The sequence below is a fragment of the Montipora capricornis genome, chromosome 9, assembly GCF_036669925.1.
Source record: "Montipora capricornis isolate CH-2021 chromosome 9, ASM3666992v2, whole genome shotgun sequence".
NCBI classification, from domain to species: Eukaryota; Metazoa; Cnidaria; class Anthozoa; order Scleractinia; family Acroporidae; genus Montipora; species Montipora capricornis.
The window spans coordinates 24393041-24416162 of NC_090891.1; the positions used below are offsets into that span (position 1 = coordinate 24393041).

At 39.0% G+C, this 23122-nt stretch overlaps 1 protein-coding gene across 4 annotated transcripts in view; it reads right to left on the reverse strand.

Moving 5' to 3' along the window:
• Window positions 1–3630: 3630 nt before the first annotated feature.
• Window positions 3631–23122, reverse strand: part of LOC138016114 (gelsolin, cytoplasmic-like) — a 30900-nt gene continuing 11408 nt past the window's right edge. Inside the window, exons 6-27 of one of the 4 annotated variants that reach the window (XM_068863290.1) lie at window positions 22486–22591; window positions 21385–21495; window positions 20280–20346; window positions 19258–19393; window positions 18206–18284; window positions 17041–17139; window positions 16440–16593; window positions 16075–16172; window positions 15627–15764; window positions 14847–14933; window positions 14425–14496; window positions 13326–13439; window positions 12037–12120; window positions 11887–11948; window positions 11277–11370; window positions 11106–11195; window positions 10878–10922; window positions 9864–9929; window positions 8466–8591; window positions 6596–6679; window positions 5589–5723; window positions 3631–4766 (exon numbers count right to left, since the gene is read on the reverse strand). In XM_068863290.1, coding sequence (XP_068719391.1) covers window positions 4653–4766; window positions 5589–5723; window positions 6596–6679; window positions 8466–8591; window positions 9864–9929; window positions 10878–10922; window positions 11106–11195; window positions 11277–11370; window positions 11887–11948; window positions 12037–12120; window positions 13326–13439; window positions 14425–14496; window positions 14847–14933; window positions 15627–15764; window positions 16075–16172; window positions 16440–16593; window positions 17041–17139; window positions 18206–18284; window positions 19258–19393; window positions 20280–20346; window positions 21385–21495; window positions 22486–22591 — 2161 coding nt within the window. In that variant the 3' untranslated portion in view covers window positions 3631–4652. Of the gene's footprint in view, window positions 4767–5588; window positions 5724–6595; window positions 6680–8465; window positions 8592–9863; window positions 9930–10877; window positions 10923–11105; window positions 11199–11276; window positions 11371–11886; window positions 11949–12036; window positions 12121–13325; window positions 13440–14424; window positions 14497–14846; window positions 14934–15626; window positions 15765–16074; window positions 16173–16439; window positions 16594–17040; window positions 17140–18205; window positions 18285–19257; window positions 19394–20279; window positions 20347–21384; window positions 21496–22485; window positions 22592–23122 lie in introns of all 4 variants that reach the window. The other 3 variants (XM_068863289.1, XM_068863292.1, XM_068863291.1) reach the window with 3 other exon arrangements.

Genomic DNA, 23122 nt, shown 5'->3' on the forward strand with positions numbered 1-23122 from the left:
AGGATTACTCGACATAAACTGCTAGGGAAGGGGTCCCAACCTCGATCACAGGGTCCTATCGGTGTACCCGAAAAAAAGGAACTATCCAGTTAATTAAGTGGGTACCGTATTTACTAGAACAAGCGCCGCCGCAAATTTCCGTTTCTTAAACGGTCGTTGCCATTTAGACGACATTTAGAGAAATTTTTACTGTTAAGTTTTTCGTTTGAAAATGAGGAAAAAATACTTCTAGGACTAGATTAGCAGCGTATGTCACTTATAATTTACAAAAAAAACAATTGAAAAACATTTAGAAAAAAAAATCGATCGCATATAGTTCACTGGCTGACGAGCAACCATTCGTCCATTCAGTAAAATGCCGTAAGATTCAAATGGTGACTATCAAATGACGTTTCCGTTCCTCTCGGTACAGAAATATTTCTATGTGACGTCCAATTTTTAAATAAGCGCCGCTCTCGAATAAGTGCCGCACTTGGTGCGCGAAAAATTCAATAAGCACCGAAATAAGCGCCGCGGCGCTTATTCGAGTAAACACGGTAGTTTGTCCAGACGCTTAATGCGTCTTGTGCCCTTCTTTATACTAGACGAATTTAACAGGCGCAGAAAAAATGTTCGCCCAAATTTGTCTCAGATGAGTATGCGTGTTATACAGTTCGTCCCGTCTTTACATCAGACCGATAACATGAGAGACGCATATTCGTCTGGATGGATTATGCTTCGCTAGTATAAAAACGGCCAATTATTTATGGGTATGCGTGTTCAATGACGTTCGAATGCTGTATCAGAGTCAAGACGATAGAAACCAACGATAACTTTTCTAGATCTACATCTACATCTACATGTCCCAGCACTCGGCAAAGTCCTATTGACTTGTGGCTGTTTTTGCTTAGGTGGCCTCATACATTACAAGTCCTTTTAGAGACGTTACGCCAAGCCGGACACTTCTGCTGGATAGAACTTACTCACAGAGGACTTATTCTTCTTGAATAGTGTGTGGGTTCTTTAACCTCCCACAGTGAACCTATAAACATGGAAGATATTTGTGAGACGGGACCTACGGGTTATAGTCCTTATCCGAGAAGGCTTGAAAGTCTAACATTTGCATAAGCAGCGGTGGGGTCGTACGGGAACGACACTGATCGTTCAGTGAGTCCGAAAGGCACGAACGAGTTTCGGCATTGCAATTTGGGTGTGAGATAGAAGTGCAGTTATTGTATGTAATCGCATGACTTCGAGTGCAATTTGGAATAAATAAACACGGATATATGGACTCGTGCAATTTTTCTCCTTTTTAAAAAAAATTACAAGTGTTTATTTATTCCAAATTACACGAGTGAAATCACGTGATTACTTATTAATAATATACATGAAAAAAGTCGAGATGATTAATTAGAAACGCACGTGTATCACGCAAAAATTGCGCCATAAATTGCGCCATCCAGGGCTCGATTTTGATTGGTTCCTACCAAACCCCATTTTTCATTAGCCAATCATAAGCGAGAATTCTGTTAGTCAGTTGCACTGATTTAGCTATTTTTGCACTGTGTTTACAAGGTCAGGTGAAATATTTCGATGGTGATTCGAGAACACTCGGAAAAAATGCGACTTTCCTTCTCGGGAGTCGAACCTTCCGGTTACTAGTTCGGATACTGTACCACTGAGCCATATTAGGAAGTTCGTTGACGAGAGCTATGTCAATAAACTTGGTTGCGATACCGGTTCTTTCACTACGATCTCGACAATATGCACCCTCATAACAACAACTTTAGTCTTAGCAGCGTACCAGATTAAGTAATGATCCGTGTAAGGTGGATAGCAATTTCCTTTGTTATGCGGCAACGGGGCTTTCCCCACATAGGAATGTTATCATTTTTACACAGAGAATGCATAAACCTACAGGAAGGCAGTTCACGCAATAAAATTCATTTACAGCCCACTTTGAAAGGGTGTTTTTTGTGTTAAAAGATTTTGACCAATCACAAGAGTTGAAAACAAAAGCCAAGAAACGTTTACAATTTTACATGTTCCCCACATACGATTTCTGTGGAGTTCATTTAAACTGAGACCAGATGAAAGATGAAAGATGGTTGGAAAGTAAGGATGAATATAATACTGCTTTATGAAGTTTTGTTAACCGTTTGCTGTTTAAGCCAATCAGAAGTAAGTACAGACAATAGAAAAGTTATCACCTTTTTGCATACCAATTGAATTCCAGCATGTTGGTTGCCGTTGTTGCTATCGTTCTTATCTGGACCGTTTCTTAATTATCACCCGAAGCTTGTTTAATTAATGACTTAACGCCCACAAGTCGCCAAGGTAATCGGAAGGTCATAAGATCGGTTTCTGCAAAGAGGCACTCGGATTTTTGCGAGTATTCCCAAGTCACCATTGGAAAAACAGATCTATATTCCTTTGTCAGGTGTACCATGAAAAACCGTTTGATAAATTTATTATAGTTTACTGTGGATAGTCTGTCACCAAATTCTCCCGATGGGGTGTGGTACCGCTGCCTTACTAAAGATGAAATTTTCCAAACATTTTTGGCTGGGCCTAAAGAGAGGTTTTGTGTGTTTGATCAAAATGTTGGTATTCTTGCCAGTATGTTACATAAGGGTTAGAGACAGATGCGAGTAATTAAACAGCAAATAAATGCACAATCTGACCGACTGAGGAATGAACAGCACATTCAAATACTGCGTGACGCATAGCTGAGAGTAGTAGCAAACTCGGTAAAGGATAAGAACGATACTTAAGGCTGAAAGTCTCTAGCTCTTTAAATATCGAAACCGAGTGTACAGATGGTTTTCAATCACGTGATTATGGCTCATGTTTGAATTGTAATAGAATCAAATTCCCAAAAGACCTATTTCTCTATTGTTCTGTGCACCAACATACTCAGTCTGCTGTGACGTCAGGTGAAAACCATCTATTGAATTAAACAAACGAGGCACCCACTCCATTAGTTTACCAACTATTTAGGTGTCCCAAACTCTATACACATAAAAGAATATTTAGTAACTTATTGTTCTTTCTTTTCCTTAATACTTTTTTGCCAATTATTGTTACATAGGAATTACAAATTATTGTAATTCTTCTCTTTTCTACAATATGCATTGTAGCACGATTTTGGTATAATACTAATGTATAAATTACCCTAATTCTTAATATGTATATAATATTCAGTGAGTTGAATAAAAATTGACTTGACAAAAGACGTGTTTTAAAATAACTATTACAGGTAAACCACTTTAATTTTTTCCAACTGGGAGTACTAGAACTGTCAAAGCGGTCCATGGTGTTCTCAACAGCACCCCTTCCGGGAGGGGACAGAAAGTTATTAACTCTCAAGGGCGCAGAGGGTCATCAACGCACTCTCATCAGCCAATATACAAGAATTGAGAATTTAGCACAGCGCACAAACTTTGAAATGAAAACAAAAAAATATTTCGGCTGCGTTTTCTGAAGGTCATTCTGTCTGCTTGGTACACGTCCCGTTTTAGTTTTATAACCTTTTTTCTCATCCTTCTATAATCATCGCCTTTTGCAGCTTAAATTAATAGCTTTATTGTTATATCGAAGTTATTGGTTATATTCCCACTTGTAAATATTCAACAACAACAACAACAACAACAACAACAACAAGTTTTATTTTCCCTAGCAGAATAAGAAAAACTATACATAAGTATTTATGATAAAGCTATACTGACCTCCAGAGTTAAAAATGCCTGGAGGTCATATTCATGTCCGCCATTTACTATAATTGTTAAATTTCATCTGTGCTTGTAAATATTTCTAGTCACGTTATACATGATTCAACCTTTAATTTGACGGTCTGCAATGTATAACAGACAATAAAAGTATGTCTATCTAAGAAATGCAACTTAAAATATCTCTGTTGAAAAATTCACTATTTGAGATTGTGTACAAAATTAAGTGAATATTGTTACGAAGAGTGGTGCCGAACAAAAACGTCAATTCTTGCTTAATTCAAATAAATTTGCTAGTGTTACAGCCAAATATTTATGAAACCTTAAAAAAGAAGAAAAAGAGCATCGCCAACTCACGCATCACTCCAACAGTGTTGAAAGTGCTGAATTTTCAAATAATGTATCAAATCCTTTTTTTTCTTTAATTTACTTCATTTTCCGTCGATCTACTCCAGGATTTTGATAAATTTTGTCTGAGAAGTAAAGCCTTTTGTGCGAAGAGGCTATGATGAACTAGGCCAAACGATATAATTTCTCAGCTAAAACCCAGTTAATCAGAAAACAAGTCGTTGCAGAGTTGAGATTTCACTTAGCTTTATGTGTGAAAATACAAGTTTTCCCGTATATTAATTAAAAAATCGTACATCTAGGTTACTTCCGAGACTTAGGGCGGGTTCGATTGATCCTATTCCGGAATAAGAACACGTGAAGTGATGATTTAAAACGGTATGTTTGGCGTTTTGAAGCAACAAGGATGATAAAGATATGTTTAAAATAGCATATTAGCAAGTGTTTGACAAGTTTCATGTGAATCATCGTAAAATCGAAGGATTTCTAACTTTTATTCCATAGCAGTATTCCTATTCCGGAATATGGTCAATCGAACGCACCCTTAGTCGATCTTATTCCTATAATGTACTGTGAAAACGAATTTGTTTGAACCAATCAAAACAATCCTTTTTCTTTTTTTAGTTGAACTTGTTTCCACCGGGGTAATGACTGAAATTCAGTCCTGTCCATGTCGAATACCAAGAAAAACTCCTCGTTTGATAGGTAGCTCTAAAAGAAAAACAAAAATGCAAAGACATCTAGTTTACTTCATAGAAAGTACGGCGTACGGGGTTTTATTCACGAGTTGTTTGTGTCAAAAACCCGAACGAGCGAGGTACGAGCGACTGAGGGTTTTTGACACAAACAAAGTGAATACAGGCAACGTGAGCTGTTTATTACACATTAAGACGATAATTTTCATTGAAATAGTTTTCTGAACGCAAATTAGAAACAAAAACTCACTAACTGCTGGTCACGTGAGTGAAAACGCTCTATTATTATGCCTTTTGGAAATATTTTTCGTTGAGTGTCCCTGCATTATTAAAAGCCTCTGTGACTTTGAGTTGTTACGTTCACAGATTGGCTTGAAAATGTGTCATTGTCTTGTCGGCCAGTCGATGTTCAGTGCAAAAAAAGCTTCCTTCATCTCGTTATCTATGGTTTGCTTCTCCTGCATGTCCAGTTCTGTCATCAGCTGACATTTCAGCCTTGACCTAAGTACGGCAAAAGCAACCGGATTGACAATCAATTACTTGGCGGCTTCCACAAGTTTAGTGTGGCTCTGAGGCTGAACATCCGAACTATAGTAGTCAAATTGTTATCGGGATTTAGCCACTGGGATTTATGTCTCGAATGCAAGTTTCACTCATCTCTGATAGTCAGTAGGTCTTGACAACTGCGAGCCAGCGAGCCAGCGAGCCATGCGAGTCCTGGCTCGCATGGCTCGCTGGCTAGCATATTAAACAACCTCATAGTCAATCATATATCTAATTATTAAGTATACGTCTTTGACCTCCGACTGAGTTTAGCAACTTGCATGGATAACCTTACCTCCCTTTTGGTTTTATCGATGCCACCGGGAAGTAAATGATGTGGTTGGGTCAGGCTTTCATAGGCAAAGCAACCGCCATCCACTTCATTGAATCCGAGTTCATTGTTGTTGTTGTGATTCATTCCTTTAACCATCTAAAACATGAATTAAACACTTTGCATGATTTAGTCCAGAATAATTAAGGATTAGGTCTATGACCCATTTTATTTGTATTTGTCAATAATTTTCCTTCATTTTGCATTTGTTTATACATGTCACCATTTCGAACAGAAAACGCTATCTGTTAGTGAACTTTGAACCCATGTGCACCGGCAACCAGATTAAGTCTAGGGTCTGGTTCTGAAGAAAGCTTCCGAGTGATTAATGGAGTGCGTTATCAAGACGAAGGCCATGAGATTCGGTGATAAGAAAAGAGAAATATGGCTAAGAAGACTTCAAAGTTGCCCGCATGTCTCGTGCTTTTGAAGGGAGAAAGAAAAGAAAGCATCTTAATTTGGTAAGGTGTTAAAAATATGGTCGTCGCACTTTAAAACGAAATTCAGTAAGAAGAAGGGGGTTATCAAAAGTCAATGGTTTAGAGTGTAGTCCTGTACGGTGCTGAGTCATGGACTCTACAAAAAGGTAGAGGTATGTTGGAAAGAAGGATGGATCGTAAGAGCGAGAACCGTACGAAGGATAAGTATGGACAAGCATGACATGACGAGATGAAGTTCACAAGTACTAGTAGTGTAAAGGGCTTTTCTTAGCATCATTTCAAGTCGCAAAACAACATGTATGTAGAAGGCAATACACCGATCATCCACAATGAGTGACTTGTACTTTGCCACATTGAATGTCACTCAGCGCCAGAAGGTAAAGGTTTGGTCAATCGATGACAATGTAATGTAACAGAAATTTTAACATGAGGTGGTTGGGAGGCCTAAAACACAGGAAAACGAGCGGAGCATGCCTTTCCTGCAAGTACCCCTGCCCGGTACTGGCGCAGTGATATGCATCTTTGAATTACCTTCTGGTCAATTCTTATTTCGGAGACCTTCCTATTTGCATCGTCACTCAGTTCCCTTTTTATCTCATCGTAAGTCTTCCCTTCCTAAGAGAGAAGATATCAATAAAAAGCGACTTTGATGATAAAGTTAGCTGAAAAACGGTCTTCCTTTATCATCAACCTATTAAGGACGGTGCCTACTAATTCAAAGGTATTTTTGCTCCGGTTTATGATTAATAAGTGTTGTTGAAATCCAAAAAGAAACATTGGGGTAACCACGCATTTTTTAAAAATAATTCATGAATAATATTTGTAAAAAGCTTTCAAATACAAAGCAATGTATGGCGTTCTTTCTCAAATTGAAGGTTAATTATCTCTCAAAAATGCATGGTTACCCCCAATTTTCTTTTTGGATACCTAGAGTACTTACTAAGATCTACTTACACCGTTAGTATGCATCGCCGATCAGGGTCGGCCAGGATGGGGGGGGGGGGGGGTGGGGTAGTGGTATACCAGTATACCCGAAAAAAATACGCCAAAATACCCAAAAATACCCCAAATTCATCCAAATACACCCAAAAGTAATGGAAGCATTGTATACTGTATACCTGAAATTCAAAGAAAGTGATATACCGAATACCCGTATTTAAGCTGCAATATACCGTATACCCGATTTAAAATTTAAAAAGCCCCTGTATACCGTATACCCAAAAACCCTGACCGATCCTGACCGATATGAAACCCGAGTATCTCGAGATGCGCAAAACGTACGCGCAATAACAATAGTAGGCACCGTTCTTAAGATATTTTTGGCGATTCCTCAGGGTATGGATTGCGCACATTGTAGAGTTTTGGAATCTAGAAGTGGCAGTGTTTAGCCAGTTCTTAAAAAAACCGCGTTCCACTTGATTTTATTTGCTAATTTACGGCACGTGGTGCAAACTTACGGGACTGTAATCACGCAATAATCCCCGTTTGCGTGGATATTTGCCCTGCGAAATTCTGTGGCCAAACACTTCCGTTGAAAAGAAAAAAAAACCAGTGGAAAAAAGGCAGCAGAAGAATTTTCATTTTTCATGGAAGAAAAACAAACTCGTTTTCTGGAGTCTAGAGATAGTGACATTAAAAAGCTGGTCGCAAAGTACCGGAAAGTACAAGAAAATCCATTAACATAATATTTAAGGTATTAGAGATTTAATCCTACCCAAACTTAAACTGAGTCATTTTATAGAGTAGAGAATTTAATACATTGTTTTTACTAACTGTAAAATAAACCAACCGTTTGAAGGAGAAAAAATTTCCAGCCACGCTCACATGAAAACACTGTCATCCAAACTTTGCACATTCTGTCTTTCATAGTTAAAATTTATTTTTCCGTGAGGAAAAAAGAGCCTTGTTTCCAAGTTTTCATTCCTGAGACCGACGCGCTTTCTTTCTGGTCAAAAACTGAACAATGCATAGAAAAAATACGAAGTATCGCCATCAGATCAATACTGGCTTTTTACGAGCGTTTTTCCGCAATATGAAAATTCCATGGCCAGGAGGGTTATAAAATAAATATAAATAAGACCCTTTCTGGCTTGCTGATATGTTGGCTGATAATGTCCTTCGCTGAGAGATTGTCCTCAAAATTTCATATTTGCCCTCGAAACTTCGATTTTTCGGACATATCTCAGCCGCGGACATATATCAGCCTACAACCCAGCCGCCAGGCGGGGTTTATTTACTAAATATCCTTTGTTACCTTAATTATTATTGTACCAAAGTCGGAGCAAAAAAAGGTGAAAGCATCAATAATTTCCAATAAACCGAGTCACATTGAAGCAATCAGAAACAATTATACTAGATACCAATTCTCCCCAGAAGCTATGAAGGAAGACGATCCACTTACACTCCATTTGTCTCTGTCCCAAGCATGAAAATGTCCTGTGAAATTTAGCGGCTCGTAACCCTGTTTCACTTGAATCATCATTGTGTCTTCCAAGCTTCGACCAGTTGGATCGGACCGCACGTAGTCCTGCAATTACAAAATGAGGCTATATTCTTGAGCACCACGTCGTTCACTAATCCGTTGGGTTCATTACATATTCAAGCCCCGTTTATCTCTAACGAATCAAAGCGCACCAACCATGACATCCTTAGAGAAAAGAAATTTGGAATAAGATACTTTTTACCCGTTTGAATTAGGTTTTTTTAGGGACTAACCGCGTTAATTACTTCGTTCTAGTTCGTTAGGGTTGGGTTAAGTGTTAGGAGAGGGTCTCATTGGGATGTGATTTGCAACCATACAAATCGTTCACGTTTCTAGGTATCACTACGTTTGAACTGCCTCTTAACAGCGGTAGCCTTCATTCAATTCATGGGCTTGGTAACACAGCCACATCTGTTGGATTCTCTCTTAACAAAGTCTAAATGCACGGGGCAAAGAACAGTTCAACGTCTTCCAGCCTCAAGACTAGGGACTTTACGATCTACGACGCGGTTGTCAATGACAACGCCACGAAACAACAATATCATTGCTTAAAAGAGGAAAAGTAATCGTGCTGCACGTGCGCACGCATTCCAGCACCAATTCGTACGATACTCTGCACAACAACGATATGAAATCACCAAATTTGAGGTTTTGACGACAACACGAGCGCAGAAATGTGAATCTATAATTTTCTAGTTTTTACTCTGAAACTACTCGTTTCAATTTATATCTTAGGATACTTCGCCCACATTGTACGACGCGAACGAGATTGCCTAACCGCGAGAAACTTACGATAGCGCAAAGTTATGTTTTGAGGTTAGGTTTTCGTCGACTTCGCCGTCGTAGATCGTAAAGTCCCTACTGACCTAAAACAAGCGCCTTGCCCGTGGAGCACGAGCGTTTTGGTACATTGGCCGTTCTTATACTAGAGACGTATAATGCGTCTGGGCAACTTTGGGTAATTTAATTTAATGCGTTTTTTAGTTCGTCATTTAACATGTCTCTTATAAAGACGGGTGAGGGACGCATTATCAGTCTGGACGAACTATATCGTTCAGAGCGTCTTTGAAGACCAGTGAAAAACAAAAAACAAACAACAAAAAAACAAATAAAAACATATTATGAATATGATCGTTTTTGGATGAGCAAGCAACTGTGTTCCCGCAGTCTGGTGAAGCCTCGTCATTATTAAAAAGGTAACTGTCATGCTAAGAATGGAAATGAAAGTTTCTATAGTACTAAGACCTTTAAGACAAAAATGCTCTATAGGTTTATCGTTAACCATTGAAAAACAAAAAAAAAACTATTTGAAGTTACCATCGCTACTGTGACAGCTTCTCCTTTCTCGACTTCGTTTGCTCCCTCTCCAATCCAGACAAAAACCTAAGATAAAGCAAGAACACTTTGACTTCTTCCTTAAAAGAGGAAACAATAATTTAGTGGTAAAAAATCTATTCATTTATACTAGTAAGTGCTATTTTAAAAAGCGCTGTTATTGGCCCAAACCGCGTGCCTTGAAGCAGCTCAATGCACCCAGCTTAAACGGTGCCTACTATTGTTATTGGGCATACGTTCTGCGCATCTCGAGATATTCGGGTTTCCAATCGGTGATGCTCACTTTTACAGAGATATTTTGCGGCTTAAAACTATCCGGAGAAAGTGGATCTTAGTAAGTACTCTTGATACCCAAAAAGAAAATTGAGAGCAACCATGCATTTTTAAGAGATAATTAAGCTTCCATTTGAGAAGGAACGCCATACATTGCTTTGTATTTTAAAGCTCTTTACAAATATCATTGATGAATTATCTTTGAAAAATGCGAGGTTACCCCCAATTTTTTTTTAGATTTCAATAACACTTTTTAAGATCTACATTTCCTGCATAATCATAAACCGGGGCAAAAATATCTTGGAATTATTAGGCACCGTCGTTAAGTCAGCAAAATTCTAAACTTTTTAAACTAGTTCCCTGTTGGTACAAACTTAGTTAAAAGAGCTTTGATTGGCACAGGTTCAGCTTGCCTCACAACAGTCCGAAAGCACTTTGGTGACGACACAGAAATGAAAGCATAAATTGTAGCTGGACGAGAAGGCTTTTCGAAAACTACGTTCCTTTTGTAAATTAATATAAATAAATATATAAATAAAAAGAGCATGCGACTGCAGTTAGTGCTTTCTTCTAGTTTCATTCTGTTTCCTTTTTAGCTAGCGCTCTTTTCGGGCGTTTCTGTTAACTAAACTGCATTAAATTAAAGGCTTTCTAGTATTTCTCAAATTATATTCTCTTAGGTATACGTATGAGCTGCAGAAACGTGCTGCATGCATATTTTACCTCGTCGTAAGTGTCCAGAAACATAACATCATCCTCAATAAGGTCCTAGTAATAAAAATAATGAATGAACATGAAATTCGTATTTAAATAATTTGTTGAGAAAGCTGGTTGCATTATTCAAGCACCAAGTGGAGAATTGAAAAAAAAATACTCGAAACTACTCGAAACTCATGGCAAGGAAGGTTGTTTTTCCATTTATTTATTTTTCTCTCCACTTGTTTATTTTACCTCTTGTGAAAATTCAAAGATTTCTTCCACTTTAAAGGCTCCGGAAGCATTGGAGCACTGAAAAAGTCGTGGCGGGTACTGCGGTTTCTCCTTCTGAAACGAAAATTAGAGGTGACTTTGGCGATGGAGTCAAGAAGAGTGTTCTAAAATGCATGGAATTCATGCGTTTACCTCTACTTTCTTCCCTGTGGCGTATTCTTCGAATCCACCAATAGCTTTCCAAAAATTTTGAGGTTCTTTTCCTTCCCGAACTGGCTCCACTTCCCTATCAACACGCAAAATTAAACACCATATTTCTGTAACGTACAACTTCCATACTTGATGTGTGTCGTGGCATTTTTAAAGACCAAGATCGATTCGGCTTGCTCTGTTGATCATTCTGAATCCCAAAGGTATAATCAATTATTCAAGAATTATGACTGACGAGAAAGGTCTGCCAAATGGTTTCGCAGGCGAAGCAATCTTAAGGAAAACCTCCATTCCAACAGGAAAAAAAACTGACTTTAGGCCTATAAAAATTGTCTTTGCAGTAAGAAATGTTTGAATTTAGTGGTTGTATCCCAAACAAATGGGTTCATAATCACTTGTTTTTGTTTCCAACTTTTGAATAATTGTGACGTGTAACAGTTACCACTTGTGAAGCCCGTTGCTGTCGATTTCTCCTGACCATGGGCTCATGTTTATTTAAAGATTTTGGGATTCGTATTGGTATTTGGCTTTTGCCACTACCTACAAAAATGTGCTTTCTTTCAAAAAATGTATATGTATATCGTTTTCATACCTGCCAACCATAAGGTAGTCAATAAGCTTCCTAGCGTTCCTCCCTTCAGCTGCGCATGCGTCCTGTTTAGCAATTCAAAACAATTAACAGAAGAATACTTCGTCAAAGATTTCAATTTTTTAAGGACGAATATAAGCTGCCTGTACTTACCCTCCCTCTCCACAAGTAAACGATTTGGATCGTTTCCAAAACAAATATGTCTCCTGAGTTAAGAGAGGCTGCTCTACGAGGAACCTGAATAGATCCAACAAAATTATAACAAACAAACATGACGGCCATGCTGCTTTGATTGGCTGTTTAGCCTTTCCTTTTAATTGAGCGCACGACTCCACGTTTGCCTCAGTTGTCCCCGTTTTTGTCCCCATTTCAACTTTCACTGGATCATAAGTCCTCACCTCTTATAGTGATTCCCTGGTTTTGAGCAACCTTACTGCGCATAATTTCTTCCGTCATTAGCACGCGCAGTAGCGAGGGCACATTGATAAAACAGCGGATTTTCAATGACACCAGTCATAATCCGTCATGGAATGGCTATTTTCTCCTGAACAAATACGGTGACCGCCTTTTTTTATTTTATATTTGCTGACAACGCTGTCTTCCTGGAGTAGTAAAAAAATCATCTATGGCCAGTTCTTGGCAACTTCATAAAATTGTACGGAAGGAGCCATTGCGAGTCGAACAACCTACATTCAAGCTAAATACATTTTGGAGTGTTACGTGCTCAGAGGTAAAGGTATTCAAATACACTTTTCAGGTACATACTTGAATTAATTTGATATATTTGAATAACACCACGCTCTGCGTTATACGTATACGTTGGATTACATTTATAAAATCAAACTAAATTTGTCCAACATTGGGGGTGCGCTGCAATAATCAAAGTTGCTCAAATACCTGTATTTGTCAGCGTCGTACCAGGGAAACGAGCACGGTGACCTCCCCATTTTTTAGTTACATTTTTTTCATTTCCTTGACATGTTAAAACAGCGTGCGAAATTTCATTGGAAATCTATGGCAAGTTCTACTTATAGGGAATCACCTTAAGAGTCAATTTATTTATCTTTCTCCAATATGAAATAAATTCTTAGTGGGGCATTCTAACGAACTTTAAAAGTCTAGTTTTAAATTGAACGGGGATAGCCGTAGGAAGATATCCGCCACAAGTGCTTTTACTTATTATAGCGGTTTGAACTTCCTATTTTTGATTTCGGTGGTTAATGTTGGGTTAAAAATTCCAGCTGCGTCGAATTTTCAGCCTGTCAGGGGTACAGAATAGTCTTGTTCAGTGTTCAGTGCGTGCTCACTTTTCCTCTCGCGTTAAGCGGCGGCTGCATGAATTTCCTTTGCCAGATCATTGGTTCATTTGATTGTCCTCGTCTATGGTGATTGGCCTACGGCACTGAATTGGCAACAGCTCCATTTTGTTAAGTGATGATTACCTGAATGGCTTTAGCATTCATATCAGATGAGCCACGCACGTGAAACATTCTTTTGCCTTCCCTGTCATAAGTGTCATTTTCTGATCCGGCCTGAAATCCTACTCCTTTACCACCCTGTGAAGAAAATCAGTCAAGAGACTGTGATAGGATACATTTTTTTCAAACTGAACCGTTAAGGAAAATGAAAACGAACGAATGAGCAGGCGAAGTAAGAAACTTCAAAAACAACGTTTATTCTGAGAATACAGTAGATTTTGGTGCATATGACATGAAAACCAGGAAAGAGTGCTATCTGAACCGGACTTTTGTTCATGATTTCAGTAGCAAGTAGATACAATTTTTGTTTAATCGTAACACCCATTTTAAAAACCGCTTGTGTAAACCAGAGGATTTGTCGTCACGACATCAGCTGGGTTTCGAAAATTGCACTAAAAGTGACGCAGCCTTACCGCTTCCTTTCAAATTCTTAGGGTGTCGCTCAATTGAGGCTCCACTGTAGTCTTCAAACAATGCACTGTTAACTAGCCTTCATAAGAAACTTTCTAACTTAGCTGCAAAGGAAAACTGTCCATACAACCACTTCCCCTCCTCCTGGAATTGCTTTAAGGCCGGGACACACTAGGCGATAAGTCGCTGCGACACGTCGCAGGGACAAGTCGCCGCAACAAATGGCCTTGTGTGATACGGTTAATTTCATGAAAATCATTGTCGCTGTGGCAGAATTTTGTCCCTGCGATCAGTCGCACGAATTAAAACCATTTTGAATTCGTGCGACTTATCGCAGCGACAAAATTAGCGAAAGCAGCGTTGTTGCATCGTGTGTACACTTCCTGCAACAAGTCGCTGCGACAAAATATAAATGAACCAATGAGAGAGCGTCATATGGTCAGCCATATTAAATTAGAAAACTAATTCACATTCCCCCTCATACGAGATCACTGCGTGTGGTACGAACAGGCGTCGTGTCGCAGCGACTTGTTTTGCAAGTAGTTCACATGGAGCAATTTGTCGCAGAGACATGTCGCTGCGACCTGTCGCCTAGTGTGTCCCGGCCTTTAGGATTCAAAGCCAATGTAAACAATCAATTAAAGAAACTTACCTCGAGAATAATGAAGCGCCCTCTAAACATCCTCAAAAAGTGCTCCGGTTCTTTGTTTTGCACCACTCGAACCTTATTTCACAAAGACAGGTATATCAACAAAAACTCTCAAATCGTACCAAAATTCCTCTCTTATGCACGTAAACACGCTTGCTACAAATTTGCACAATAACACAACACCCTTGTCAAAACACTTACGACTCACTTTGACGTTATGGAATCACCTCCAATATGTGGTTGTTCATTTGCTTGACACAGCACCGAAGGGCTTACCACTTTAGTATGTAAATGAATGTAGTTTTTCGGTGATGCAAAGGACAGGCAAGTTGCTTTCGATTGAAGATGAAGGGTCTTCTTAACGACCTCAACGATAGTTACAATACAACTGATTTATTGAAAGCAGTAAGATTGTGTGCGATAACCTGTGTTGCTATTCCTCCGAGCTTCTTGTCCATTTGATCTGCCAGTATGGCTGCTGCTGCTCGTTCCTCTATGCTACTCTTCTGGCCCTGAGAGAAAATTTTGAAAAAAACACCTTGTTACGGGCAGTGCGACTCCTTGATTAGGATGTTTGCCTTGAGATCCTTTCTGACCTCTCTTTGAATTTGATCATGGTAATAATCCATGGTTCAACTTCTCGGCTGCACTTGAAAATAGCCAACTGGTTTGCCTCTGGCCAGTTAGTATTGTTAACAGTTTTTGTTCAGTTCTGTCGTATCGCTGATTGTGTTTGCTTGGACCCCGAAAAGACCCTACAAGGATAGAGAGGTCAATTATGTATGCATTCTATTGTATACCTCAGCATTCAACTCCCATCAAAAATAAAAATAAATCACAGAGTAAGTTGAAAGCTGTGAAAAACTGCGTTTTAACAGTTTTTTTTCTTTCAGTGAAAGACAATCGAGTAGCGGAGTAATATAAAGGACACAACGAACCAAAATTATCTTGAAACCTAGGTACATGGTGTCGTAATTACTGTAACAATCTCCGGCTTTTGCTTAAACAGCACTCGATTGGTAACAGGGATGAAACTTCTGATACAAATGAATAAAACTGCTCCCTTTGATAATCTATAAATTAATCTGATAACGATGACAGATTTTCCTGGTGATGATCATTTACATAGCGCATTTTCAATACAGTAATACTCAAGTTGAGTCCAGGCAAAGGAAGGATACGTTTTTCGAACGTTGGTTATATACCTGCCAAAAGTAGATTATTATCCTTCGCCTCCAGTTGCTAGTGTAGCTGTACTTGATCACGTATGAGTCTCCACTAAAGAATACTCCATGAAGATTTGGTTCCCAGGGAACTAAGTCTCGATCCTCGACCCGCCAAATCTGTTTGGGAGATAGAAAACCGGCGTAGCCGAAGGATACAGGAAATTAAGAATTTGTTTTCATTTAAAAAACATTTCAATTGTCGCAAACAAAAACATAACCATGAGAAGTTTCAATTCAAAATCTAATAACAGTTAAAGGCACCATTACACAAAGTCATATTGTCTTACGTACTCTAATGGATAGGTGGACTAAAAAAGGCAACTCTCGCCCTGTTTACAGCAATAAAACAAAAAAAAAATGAGAAGACGCTGCTCGGTTGATGGCAGTTACAAAACAGTGACGATGCGTCATGGGATAATCTACTCACCTCGACCTCGCCTGTTCCATCATCTGGAAGGATTTCTGTCTTCGGTTTTTGTTGGTCGTGCAGTTGACTGGCATCAAATTTTTCATTGCTCTGTTTAGCTGTAACAAGAAAGCAAACTTTCAAGCTTGTCTCTATCTCCTTTAGCTAACCAGTCACCGGAAATCGGCTAAAATCAAACAGGTTTCTTTGATTTTTCATGGCTAATAACGCAAAATTTAACCGAACGCTTGCGTTGATATCTCGTGTCACTAGCAAAGCAAGGGGAATGACGTAACTGATGCAAACTCATGATCGTCGTCGTTTGATTTTTAGTGGCTTGCGTCTTCGCTTGAATTTGCTTGCTTGAGATTTTTTGGGATGCTTACCCAAAGCTCCTTGACGAAACACTTTTCCAAGGCCTACTTGTTCACCCTCGTCCCTCCAACCAGAGAAAAACTGTTTGAATATAGGGGTCTCTCCTCCCTGCACCACACGTGTGACCTGTGTCCAGTTGGGGTAGCCCTTCTTGTTAATGAACTCCTGGAATTAACATAATGACAAAATGTTAGAAGCTCTGGAAGCTAACCGTAGCAAGAATGAATGATCTAGCAGCCATTAAACGTGTCATTTGTCCTTTATCGCGTTCTCAGCTTGATAGGTTAGGAGCACTATGGATGTTATGGCGTTTCTTATCCAATGTGCCAGAATCGGGTTCGATTTCCGTTCTCGATTACTTACTCAAGAAACAAGCGCGTGATTTGGCATAAACTAGCAGTTATGTAGATTATTGTTAGATAAATAAAATATGAGTAAACATCAAATATGTTTGAAGAAAGCGCTCAATAGGTGACCCTGTTTAATGGTGATGCAGGGTTACGTTTTTCGAGTAAAACTATTATGGGTAAGAAAGATAAGGATAGTCAAAGCTGACTTCGATTCCACAGGAAAAAAATAAAGTAAAAATAAAGTAAGTTATTAAGTCAATACCATTCCATTCGTCATTCCAGCTTTCTTTTCTGCGTCAGTGCATTTTTTGCCGACCCACACAAATATGCCACTGCTGCCACAATCTAGTATGAAACAGTCCTGCAAAGCAAAATGCATCTAGTTTATTCTTCCACTTACAATGTATTCCAGAGCACAACACGGACCAACATGAAAGAGGAAAGGAACATTTTAAGCGGTTTTCGATAAAAATTCGATGATCACTGAACGCAGACAATTGAGAATGTGCCAATCAAACTGTGCAGGAGATTTTAAGCGGCAGATAACCACTGAGGAAACTGAAGGTTTCAATTGTTTTTGCATTTGCCTTCGAATAACTGAAAGTGTCTTTTAGATCCAATTACGGAGCGTTCTAATACAACCCAAATCACTTGAGAGATTTCTATCGACACTCGAAAGTGTCATTACAGTTACTTTATTTGATAGATTTTTAAAATTTGATTGTGCGCACTCAGGGCCTTTACTGATCTTAAAACGCCATCTCGACTAATAGGGAGGCAAAGCACGGGACATTTTTGAGACACGGACGGCAACCGGAAGAGATGGTTTTGCCTTTTAACTTGTCTTCACAAAACCACATTTTTATTACTAAGTAGCTTTCCGCCATTACAGATGATTAGTAGAATAATCTGGGAGACACCACTGTCACGATCGAAATGCTCTTTTCCGGTTGCCCTCCGCGTCTCAAAAACGTCAGAGAAACGTCGCGTGCTTATTACCTTAAGGGCCAGTGTCACGCTATTTTAGTCAAAATTCAAAACATTAAAAGACGTCTTTCCGTCAGTGAAGACCAAAAAATAATGCTGTAGTTTTGTTGCTAATGGCCATTGAAGTGCACCGAAGCTATTCTTTCTTGTTTGCAGCCAAGGATGGATGGAGGGAATGGAAATGGATTGAAACTTGAAAAAAATGGCCAATTTTGTCAAGTTTGAGAGACTTTCCTTTGACATTTCCCCAAATTAAATTCTAATAGCTCTTTGTGCCATATTATATTTTGTATCATCTCAGTGAGTTTTTAGGAATGGTATACGTGTGGGCTAGAGCAGTAATTTAGATTTGTATATAGTTTTGCCCTAAAAACAGTAAATTTAGCATGACGGTACCCCTTTAAGCTCCCAAATTGAGAAGATTTGAGGCACCGACTCACATTGGAATCCAGATGTTCTTTTTTGAGTGGAATTTCACTGACAGGTGTCATCTCAAGGGTTCCACTTTCGTCAGAAACCCTGTAAAGCAAACCAGTTAATTCAGTACATCCAGGGACACTTTCTCTTCTCATGCCTAGCATTGCAGGCGAATTAATATAAAGTTCGATTTCCTTTCTTTGCTCGCGGCAGTTCTCATGTACAGCAACGTTTTGGGATTCGAAAATTGCTTTGGTAGACGTTTGCAACTCTCCAGCCTTCCCCTGCTTCAAAATTCAAGATGGGGGCTAAACATTTTGAAATTCGCAGCTTGCGTCTTCTAAAATACGCCTGCGCAGTATAGTTTTGTCCAAGAATAAATGAGATGCACGATCTGTATGACAAATACCACGAAGTTTCCACTTACTCTTTTACTCAAGTATTAACTCAGAACTGTCCGACTCTTACCTTATTCCCCAAAACTGCTGAGACAAAACCCAACTCTAAGTGTGTTGATCTAGTTCTTAAGGACTACTAATTCAAAGGTTAATTTGCTCCGGTTTATATGATTATGAAGGAAAAGTAGATCTCAACAAGTGTTACTGAAATCCAAAGAGAAAATTGGGGTTAACCACGCATTTTCCAAAGATAATTAGTGAATAATATTTGTGAACAGCTTTAAAATACAAAGCAATGTATGGCGTGCTTTCTCAAATTGAAGCTTAATTATCTCTCAAAAATGCATGGTTACCCCCAATTTTTTTTTGGATACCAAGAGCACTTACTAAGATGTACTTTATACGGATAGTTTTAAGCCGAGCAAATTAAAATATCCCTGTATCAGTAAGCATCACTGGAAAACTCGAGTATCTCGAGATGCGCAGAAGGTATGCACAATAACAATAGTAGGCACCGTCCTTAATAGGCAGATGCTATTTAGATTTAAAGGGACTCTCGGTGATGTTTATAAAATTTAAGCTTTCTTCTGATAAAATGAATTTTTGGACAAGGCAAGCTACCTCTTTTCCAGCAGTTCCTTAATTAACTAATGCTCTGAGTTTAATTAATTCGATACCTGTAAAGGCTAACGCTTTGTTGATTGTGCTTTTCAAAAGCCACGTCATCGCCGCCTTCCGAAGCATCTTTGATTTCACCGCGTGACCCAAGTGCATCGAAAAAATTGTTTTCATCTCGATAATCCCTAGACTCGTCTGTAATAATAATAATAATGATAAGAATAATTAATTTTAATTTATAAAGCGTTTAACCTAAAGATATTCTGAAACCCTTTCAAAATAAATTAAAAGATAGAGTTACGTAAGATAGTAAAATAAAAGGAAAACATTTTACGAAAAGTCAAAACGATAAAATATAAAAGTAACAAACAAGTGTTTAAAACTGAAAACAATTTCAAAAGCTTCGCATGTACGCACATTATACCATATATAGCAGAGTGCCAAATAAAAGATTTCCCCTCTACTAAAAGTGAGAATCACAACTGAAGTATGCAGTGAAGGCACTAAAACTTGCCTATATCTACAAGGGTTTGAATCGTCTTTTTTAAAAAGTTAGAAATTCAAAGTTCTATGTACTGGTTGCAAATATAATTTTTACCACAATTGCTTGTAATCTCGCGATCTGATTGGCTAATTTGCCGTTGTCGATAAGAGTCTAGACAACGCTCTACGCATCATGCTCGCGTCAATTTGTCAGCAATGTAATAGCCAATCAGAAAAGCCCATTTTGGGAAACAAACCAATCATATTGCGAGAAAGTTATAGAACTGCTTGCTCTTTCTTTGTCACATGATTTTGGTCACGCTCTGAAATAAAAACTTGCTTTGGCGTTGAATATTGTGGTAAAAAACAAATCGAAAGTGGTTTAGCGTTGTTTGTACTCTTATCGACAACGATATTCATTATCGCAGTGGTCAAAATGTTGTGGATTCACGATTCTTAAACTTTAGATTCTTTAATTGCATCTTATTATCTGAGGATTTCGGAGTCTTCGATCTGCTCGGTCACGAGGATCGTTGAATTACAGCTTAGTTTATCGGAATTTTTCTTTGTCTGGGGATTGCTGATGAAGTCAAAATACCTATGATGACAAGCTTAGCTTTTCCTCCTCTTTCTTCATCTCGTATTCTCCTTGCGACTTCAATTCCCTAAAAACTCATGAAGAAAATTTGCACCAGTCATCAAAATCATCTCTTTACTGGTATAACCGGATCACACCATGGTCACGCTATTACTCCGCGTACCTCGCGAGAAATCTCGAGGAAAAAGCCTTGGTATTCATCTCAACATAGGATCTCAACAAAGGATGCGATTTGCTGGGCATTGTTGGTGCAATAAAGATGAACTTGCTGGGGAATCCCAGGCATGGTAATCGATCGGTAGGACGCCTCAAGAAGAATTATGTTGACCAATTGATAGAAGATACAAGATGCAGGTTAGAAGAACTACCAAATGCAATGGAAGATAGAGACAGATGGAGGAAACGTGTTTCATGGAATGACGAGCAAGCTCGACCTGGTGATTCATCTCAAACTCTAATTTTGGCCTAAAAAAGCACAAACATAGCGATAGTTTCTTTATTCATCTCCGTATCAAATGAAGTTTTCAAGGGGTCAAAAAGAGCTTCAAGTGTGCAGATATCCACAGGTGGTTTGCAATCAACCTCTAGAGACAACAATGCTGAACAACAATGCTGAAATGTACAATTGCTGGTACACACACTTTGGGTTTGGGGCCTTCCGGAAGGTAAATGGCTTGGGTTTGGTTCAGCTCAGGTTTCATGTTACCCTTAGGATGCGGTTACGCAGTACAAGACTCCCCTCAGGGTAAAATATAATTAGAGATGAGTCCACTGATCTTGCAAATTAGTTCTGCTTTATGATTGGCCAAGCCACCTCAGGGAGCAGATAAACTGTACTTTTCATTAGTTTCAGGAACTGTCATAAGAAGTTCTTTTGTTCTTTTTTTATGTATCCACGGAAATAGGCTTAGGGCAGTTTCGGTCTATGGAAAGCGGCTACACACAAAACCATCCTTGCCCGTGAGTAAACGCTATTTATCCAAGGAGAAAAGGGTTAGTGTAACCTCAGCTAATGAGAGATTTGCTCTTTTCGTCCAACAACATGGCGGCGATGACGTAACGTGAAAACCACCTGGTTTGTTTATCAAAGCCTCTGTTTGTTTACCTTCATCCGCTCTGTTCTGCTGCATTGCGATCCATTCCAGCAGTGAATAGTCATACCTTCGTCGAGAATAAAGACATCACCTTTGTTGAGTGACGAGTAATGAAGTTCGACCTGAGGACAAAAAAGGGCAGTCTATTTTAAAAGTGGCACTATCCCCTCCCTCTCCTATCAACCTCAAGATATCGTCCTCTGTACTGATTTGCGTATTGCGCGGTCGGCTCGATCATGGTACAGTGATATAACGTTTGATGCTAATTTGGTTTGGAGAAATTTGAATGAGGCTTAACAAAAAGTTGTAATTTAAAGACCCTACGTTTAGACACCTCTGTCGTCTTGTTTCTTCATCAGGGTCTTTATCTTCATCCCCTGAAGAATACGTCTGTGACTAGAGTCTGTGTCAAAACGTTGGGCAACAGTCACAAACTATGACGTCTGATTGCCAACCTGGTTGCAATGAGAATTTTAACTTTTGGTATTTAAAGTATTTCAATGTCATACGCACTCTTCTATGTAGTATATATACGAAACTAATTTAGAATAACTCAGGTCAACGAGATAGGATTGAAAGCACATATTTGGCTAGAGGAGACCAACGCTGACGATTTATGGTTGATGCTTGATCACGGAGCCATCTCCAAAGCCAGATATAAGTAGAGTTGAATTTGATGAGGGAGCAAAACCCGAGAACTACGAGGAAATCCCAACCTCGGTCGGGATTTCGACACAAGTACTTCACTAGCCTGGCTACACCCATTTGCAGTGATGCAAAAATGGAAAACACTTTGTTAAAAATGAGGAGTCTACATCTCTAACGCGATCGATGGAAAGTAGTTTGGCTTCTTGGACATACGTCACTTCTCCAAGATTAGCGAATACCAACTACATTTCGGTGATATGTTGGACCCTAGGCTCAGGTCACAGTTGCCACCAACTACTCTCGTGGGCGCAACAAGCCACCAACGGCTGGATATCCGAGTATAGTATGGTCCTATCCTGGGTACATAAAAGGGAAAATCAAGGAGAAAAATTCTGGGAATAGGAAGTATACCCAAAGCCCGGTCCTTAGTGGCGACATGTGGAATATCAGTTGTTTTAACTAACCTGTGATACTCGCACGTTTCTTTTTCCCTTGACGTGAAAGAGTCTTTTCTGGTATACACCTCTTTGTACTTTCTTGAAGCCAGATTCAACTCCACCTTCAAGGTACCTGATAAAAACGAAAAAATCAACGAACGAATCGAACAGCTTCAAACGGCTTCCGACATTCACTGCGCGTGCTCAACAGATCCAGTGAATTAGGCTCTTCTCAAGCGATGCTTTGAAAAGCTACTACCAACATGGCTTCTCATATTGATTGAAATGTAGCTTTTGGTCTTATCGTCTTACAAAATACTTCCTAACTACACATAAAATGTTACTGACCTTTTTCGCCAACGTATTTTAACCGCTGCTTGCGTTTTTTCATGTTTGTAAGATGTGTGTATCAGTATATAAAAAAACAAGTGCTTTGGATTTTTCTTTATCTGCTCAAAAATTTGCCAACAAACATATTTTTTAGTCTTCCTTTTATACCAGGTTTTGGCGGTAATATTCACTTTCGTAAGAGGCTGCTAAGCAGTAAACAATTACGCGAATTCTCGCAATGGTAATCAATCTCTTGGATGATTTCATAACGACAACAACAACAACAACAACAACAACAACAACAACAAAAACAGTTGTCAAAAGATCCTCAGTT